The sequence below is a fragment of the Dipteris shenzhenensis genome, chromosome 25 (assembly GCF_047967505.1).
Source record: "Dipteris shenzhenensis isolate YYH24624 ecotype China chromosome 25, Dip_SZ_1.0, whole genome shotgun sequence".
NCBI lineage: Eukaryota > Viridiplantae > Streptophyta > Polypodiopsida > Gleicheniales > Dipteridaceae > Dipteris > Dipteris shenzhenensis.
In genome coordinates, this window is record NC_141620.1 from 39048229 (window position 1) to 39055561 (window position 7333).

The window sequence follows — 7333 nt, forward strand, 5'->3', positions numbered from 1 at the left end:
TGCCATCTTACTTGGAAGTCTCACTGAAGAATATGGCACTATTGTAACCACACTCACCAATATTCCAGAGATAAGTCTGGTAGAAATTGAAGCATCACTCTTGGAGGAGGAGAGAAAGATCAAACAAAGAAGTGATTACAAAGAAGGGGCATATTTGGCCAGAAGCAACTTAAGCAACTTCAAGGGAAAGAGCAAAATAAAATGTAACTTTTGTGGCAAACCTGGACACTATGAAAAGGAATGTTATGCCAAGAAGAAATGTTCAGCCAATCTTGTTGAGGAAGTAGAAACTGAAGAAGAAGAAGAAGAAGAACCAGAGACTGCTGTCAAAGCTCTCACTGCTCACAACACCCAAGTCAAATCTGACAAGGGTAAGGATCCATCTGTTTTCTAAGTTGTGTGTGTGAGGTCAATAATGGTTCTCTGCCATGGATAGTCCATCCTTAAAAGATTGTTAGTCTTTTGAGATTTTTCCTTGTTGGACTCATTGGGCTTTACATACATAGTCAATGTCCATCTCCCAGTTGTAAACCAAGAATCCTAAAGAGTGAGTCACAGGTTGGGGCCATGAGTGTTGCCGCATGATGGTGGGCAAGCCATGGAGCATCCCATGTACTAGTGCTAAGAGATGAGCTCATTAATTTGTCGGAGGGAATGAAGGGGCAAATTGATGTGTGTGTGTGTGTGCCTATGGGCTTGGAGTCCTATGCAAGAAGTGTGTGAGTGTAGGTGTGCTAGAAGGTTCTAGTTAGGTGTGTCAAGTTGGTGTGATGAGTGAGTGATCATAGGAGGTGATTGATTGAGATAATCAGGGAGATGATTGTGGATCTGGGATCTACCTACATGGAGGCAGTTGCCTATATATGTAACCACTCTTGGAATAAAGATTTATATTTGTGCCTCATTGCTTCTTCCATGGATTCACAATACTTAATCAAAGGCTTAAACCTAGCACCAAACCACCCACAGAAATCCTGAGGGCCTAAAAGACATGAGCTCGTGGGCCAGCCCTCCTTCAGCCGAGGTGGTAGGATTGAGATAGTTCATCCACAGTCTTCCAAGAATTCTGACGAGAATTCCATAACTGGTTCCATGAAGTAATCCCCTTACCATTGAGAGCCTGCTGACATAAGAATGGCCTGAGTTGAATAGGAGTGAACTCATTCTAGAAAGGCGCACCACTAATCTGGCAATTAAGTCCCAAAGAACCATCACCGGCAACCCGTTGTGAACCTTGCCAAGTACTGCCTTCTCTTTCGTCCCGAGTAGCGTCCGACACAATGTTCTATGTAAAATTACATTCAATATGCAATCGGTTCAAGGTCGAAAAGGTGTGTAGTTTGCAAGGTAAGAAATTTAGAAATGAGACGAGGCAGGAAGTCCCGAGAAGGTCCCTAGGAGTAGGTCCCCAGTAGTGAGTATGTCCCCCTATAATATATATAGCCTGAAACCCGTGCTCCGCAAAGGAAAGCAAGGCAAACCTCCACTGAGATTATGAAGAATGGAGCAGGAGGGTGTGGGGATTCCTCTAGCAGCCCACCTGTTGGAGTAGGCAAAGATGCTTGAGAGGCAGGTGGAATGGGAGGGACGAAAATCGGACAGACCTCGAGGTGGCGGCATGCTCGCAACAGCAATGTTCAAGTTCCGGAGTCTACTGCCCAAATCCAACGTATAAAACACTTGCAATTTACCGCATCTGTCTTTCGACCCAGCCACCCATTCGTGTAGAATCCTGAGAGGTTGCCATGCTTCTCCGCTGTGGGGGCTAATCACATTGAAACCAAAAGAATGTGGAAGAAGATGGAACGCCGAAACCAAAAGTAGAAGTTGCAACTAGGGAAGGGGGTACTTTAGCGAAAAATGAATCAAAGAAGGCCCATAGGTTTTTGATCCAAGGGAATGAACTATATTGCTCCAATGGTCCTCCCCGAAATCTCTACTTAAGAGAGAAAAAGATATAACTATGTTCTTGTAGAAGAGGAGAGGAGATGGAAATGCTCTCTAGGAGAGTGTTTTCTTCTTCTTCTTCTTCTTCTTCTTCTTCATTGTCTTCCTCACTGATTACTGTGTGTGCAAGCTCTTCTCCCGCCATAGCCACCCAGCTGAGCTTCCAATTCTGCCTCCCCAGTAGCCCTAGCTCCCCCCCCTCCATAGCCTCGCCCCCCATTCCTCCCCCTCCTCTCTCCTCTGAGCGTGGTATCCTCTTCTCCATCGGCCCTTCCTTCTACCGCCCCCAAAGCTCCCTCGCCCGTGACCTCGCTGTCCTCGCCGCTGCCCTCTACCAGCGCTCCCACTCCCGCCTCCGCGTGCTGGATGCCATGTCCGGCTGCGGCGTCCGTGCCCTCCGCTACCTCGTTCAGTCGCAGGCCGACTTCGTCCTCGCCAACGATTGCAATCGGGACCTCCGCCAGACCATGCTAGAGAATCTCAGTCGCTATTGTCCTGATGCTTCCTGCGGCTCCGTTTCTAATCTTTGTGCCTCTCTTGATGATGACGCGTTTACAAATGGAGTTGCTGCCAGAGCAGAATCAAGTATTTCTTATCCTCATAGCGATGATATTCCTTCCATGTCTGGCGGTCAATTGAGCAGCAGAGAACGCTCTTCAATCGAAACATATGAAACTGGATCCAACGACATCAAATGGCAAGTGACCCACGAAGAGGCGAACAGGTTGCTGTTGAGGTGCCACTTAGACAGCGATTTCTTCGATCTGATTGACGTCGATTCCTTCGGGAGTAATTCCTTTTTCATCGGTGCCGCTTTATCCTCCGTCCGTTATGGGGGGCTTCTCTACGTGACGTGCACAGATGGTTTCTCTTCCGGAGGTCACCAGCCCCATAAGTGAGAACTATTATTTTAGAAGCAATATTATGATGTTTTTGGACTTCGACACTACTGCAGAGCTTGCATTTTGGGGCAGGTTGTGGAGTCTGATGGGTTCTGTAATTACAGCTCCTTGTCATCATACGGAGCTTTCATAAAGCCGATGCCGTATGCAAATGAGTTGGGGTTGAGAATGCTCATTGGGGCAGTGGTCAAGGAGGCTGCACTTCGCAAAATGATCGTTTCTCCCGTTTTCTCTGTGTACTCCTCACATGGACCCGTTTTCCGAGTTTTACTTCGCGTGAGCTCAGGCAAGCTCAGCAAAATCAAGTATTTTCTCATCATTTCTGAAACATTTGTGGCTGCTGTCTGTGTTTTGATTACGATCAATACCGAACGGTTCAATTTGAGAATACTGAACATGCGGTTTTTAATTATCTATATGTCTTTGGACATAATTTTACAGGCACTACCGTTTTATCTATTATTGTACGAAATGTGGAGATTCTAACAGTATCGATTGGGAAGAGCTTGGAACAACTCGTTGTCCTTGCTCCCAACAGGTGATAGACTCTGATGTGTTACTGTGTATTGACTTTCCACAATTTTAAATTTCCTTTCAGCTCATAGTAAGTATGCATTGTGTAGGTATCGAATTCCCTAAAACTGTCAGGCCCACTTTGGACTGGACCTCTTCACACGGCCAAGGACATTAAGGAAATGATGGCTTTGGCAAAGGAATGGGGTTGGATACCCGATGCCACTCATGAACAGAGCGTGAGCGGCTCTATCAATGGCCGAGAGAAAAATGTGAAAAAGGACAAATTGGGTCAGCTACTGGATTTGATGTTAGAAGAGAGCCATCCAGATCTGTCGGTGGGATATCTTCATCTGGACGAGGTCTCTCTCTCTCCTCCCCCCCCCCCCCTTCCCTTCCCCGGAAAAAAAAACACAGCGCCCTCCTGGCATTGTTTTTATACTCTTGTATTTACTTGTGGTTTATGCACAGTTACGAAAACCGCAGTTTTATCAAAGGTGATGTGAATGACTTTTTCAGATCTCAAAGCGTGGAAAAATCCCGACCCCACGCCGTGATGTACTTATTCAGCTTTTGCAAAACGTAAGTGTTACAAGTAGCTGGTGGTCCAATTGAAGTAAAGGGATTCCAGGATGGATTTATTTTCTTTGTGCTTAACATTATTATCAGGCGCAGGCCTTTGTGTTCCAACAACTATATCCAGGCAGTTCTGTGTAGTGCTTAAAACTTGGAATGCCAAGTAGTTCTGTGTACTGCATTACACTCGGAATGCAAAGTTTTGCATAAGTGTCACTCAGATGGGGCTGCCGTCAGTATTTTCCTTAGATTCATGGTGCATTTTGGTGTGTGCATATTCGGACCTTTGCTGGATCTCAATGATCCCCCCCCGCCCGACCCACCCTTTTCCCCCTCCCTTACCCAAGGTCTTGGTTCAGGCCAGTTAAGTTGTAAGTAGGCAACATTTCAATAATTAAAAAAAAGTTGTAAGTAGGCAACAACAAGCAATAGAACCAGCTCTACATATTTTCAAAACAAGGTAGGTTGGAGGTTCTTCATTCCTCAGATGATGTTGCATCTGTCTTTACAGTGGAATAGATCTCTGAGCAGGAAGGATCAGGGGGCACAGCCATCGATGTGAATGGGCACTAACACCCCCACTTTTGCAATTGTTAGGGGGGAGAGAGTCTCAGCGTTTCCTGTTTTTCTGAACTTAGTAATCGCTAGACCACCTTTTGACTGACCATATAGAAAGAGCATTCACTATGTGCAGGAAGGATCGGGGGCACAGCCATCGATGTGAATGGGCACTAGCAACCCCACTTTTGCAATTGTTAGGGGAGAGAGAGTCTCAGTGTTTCCTGCTTTCTGAACTTAGTAATCACTAGTGTGTCCTGCACACTGTAACAGTGTTAGACCACCTTTTTACTGATCATATAGAAAGAGCATTCACTATTTGCTTATAATACTCTCTGCTTGTGATCTTTTTCATAGAGTGAAAGAAAAAGGGGTTTGGAGGCTTCCATTGCGTAAAGTTTGAGTCCAATGCTGTTTTTGGCAGCTTATGCTTGGGTACTGAGGAGAACATAAGTGTAGCTCTGCTCACTAAGTTATTATTATTTGTTATTTTTCTCTTTTACTCTTAATTTTGTCTCAAGTGTCTTACAAACTCTCTTCTTCAAAAAGACATCTCTCGATCACTTTCTAGTGCATCTTCAAACCTTGTGTACGTGCACCTTCTGTGGCATTTTCTGTATAAATACTGACTCAGTGTTGGTCTTGTTTCAACAGGAGGGATATATTGCAAGCAGATCTCAGATAGCCTCAAATGTCATAAAGACGAATTGTCTTATGTCTCGGTGTATAGCATTGGCTCAAACAATTAACACCTATTGACGTAAGCCCAGTCCTTTCCTGGATCCCTCATCTGGAAAGTGGTAAGGGCATGCTTTTGTTTACTTCAGCTATACTGTCTTTGCCATCGGATTGTCCGAGAGCTTGCTAGCCCATGGGTTTACCAGGTGTGGGTCTCAGAAGGGGCATGTATTTGTTTTTCGATTTGATATGTGCTACGCCGTCAGACATTTGATGCTTAGTTCCATCACCTGCACCCACCAGGTGTTAAAGAAAATTGTAATCGGCTCTCTTATTTTCATGCCAGGATATCACGACCTTACCTAGTATTGCTTGGCTGTCTGATATGCTTATCTCAGCAAGTGGTATTTTTGAAGATCTCCTCTGTCTTCACCACTTTGATGTGATGACCCTTCTGTCCTGGCAGAAGGAAAGCTAGTAGTGGGGCACAGGGTTTCAATTGATTGTAGAAATGACATCAGCTCATCAGCCAGGAAAGATGTTTAGACAAAGTGAAACTAGCAAATAGCCCTCCTGCAATTTTACTTCAAATCAGTATAAGGTCAAGTGGCTGAGTTGGATCTGATTGGGTCATTTGAATGTACTATTGGTTCTTTTCTCGGAATTCTCTGATAGCTCAGTGAGATAAGATCAATGAGTATGCTTACTGCTTAGGCTCTTCATGATCTGTAGCTAAGGGCACACTTGGTTGATGCCTCGTCCATTTAACTAAAATACATCATGATGGACTCAACGGAAATTGGTTTTTATTGAAAACAAGATGTGGATGGCATTAGCATTCACGTGTATTGGATTGCATATTGCACGACATAGTTGATGCACTTCATATTCCTGCATCAACATGGAATGGAAAAATCTTTGATATTGAAGGGTAATACTCTATTGCCCTAACGATTCCAAAAAGATGCCTAGCTGAAACTATCGAAATATATAGGCCCATCATCTCTATCAATTCCAACACATTAATTATATACTTTATCATTGGGCACCTATTTCACACTATCATATTCCAATCCATTAATTATTTAGTTTTGGTTCATGGAGGCTTAATTAAGCTATGCTCATCTATGGGTTATTTATTTATGCGTTAATTAAGCTATGTTTCTTTATGGCTTAATTTATTTTATGCACCCAAGTGTTCATGTCCATCACTACCTTGGTCACAATTAGCGAAGATTCGTAATGTTCAAATGACAATCCCCTCAATTCTCAACCCCTCTCTAGGTTTGCATCCAATTCCTCTCACACTCTCGACTGCTGTTATTTCACTTCAATAGTGATTATCGATCCAAAATGCCTTCCCTTTTCATACATCATCTTTAATTCTCATAACTAGATTTTCTTTTTAAAATCCAATGTCTACACCCTCAATCCCAACTCTTTAACTCAACTTTACAACTCCTATTTCTTCTCTCTCCAAATGGTGAAGGGGATGTGCTCTCCATTCTTTCATGTATCTGAACTCTAACAATTTCTAAATCTTTAACCTTTACTAACCTTGAAACCTCCTTCTACATCCTTGCGTTGTAGAGTTGGATTTCTTGGAGCTCAATTTATTTTGTGCCCCTTACATTTCCCATTTAATTAATTCTCATAACTAGAATTTTCTTTTCTCCAAACGTCTACACCCTAAATCCGAACTCTTTATCTCAACCTTAAAACGCCTAGATCAGCTTTCTCAACTTGTATCCCTCCAACTGGGAAGGGGATACGCTCTCCATTCTTTCATGTTTCTCAATTCAAACATTTATCAATCCTTAACCTTTTATGAATCGTGAAACGTCTTTCTAAATCCTAGCATTGTAGAGTTGGATTTCTCGGAGTTCAATTTGTTTCGTGCCCCTTGCATTTTCCATTTATTTAATCTTTGCCCTATCCTCTCAACAAATTATGACTTGAGGCTCTATGCTATTGTGCTATTTAATAAGTTAGAACAATATATTGCGAGCATGTGACCAAAACCTTAAAAACTTGAAAGAGAATAAGTGACACCATTTTGATGTTGCTAGAGAGGAGGATGCTTAATGGAAATGAGTTCTTTGTTAGGAACAAAAATGTATCTCACGAAAATATTATTGGTGGCTAGGGATAAGAAGCTT

General features: G+C 43.2%; 1 protein-coding gene across 2 annotated transcripts; it reads left to right on the plus strand.

Moving 5' to 3' along the window:
• The first annotated feature begins 1989 nt into the window (after window positions 1–1989).
• On the plus strand, window positions 1990–5951 carry LOC147885869 (N2,N2-dimethylguanosine tRNA methyltransferase). Of its 2 annotated transcripts, XM_087396984.1 has the most exons (7): window positions 1990–2842; window positions 2954–3154; window positions 3291–3387; window positions 3473–3724; window positions 3882–3944; window positions 5151–5296; window positions 5521–5951. In XM_087396984.1, the coding sequence occupies exons 1-6, from the start codon at window positions 1995–1997 to the stop codon at window positions 5253–5255; spliced, it is 1566 nt and encodes a 521-aa protein (XP_087253110.1). In that variant the 5' UTR covers window positions 1990–1994; the 3' UTR covers window positions 5256–5296; window positions 5521–5951. The 2 variants fall into 2 exon arrangements, with proteins under 2 accessions (XP_087253110.1, XP_087253109.1); XM_087396983.1 differs by having other exon boundaries at window positions 5151–5951.
• The last annotated feature ends 1382 nt before the right edge of the window (window positions 5952–7333 follow it).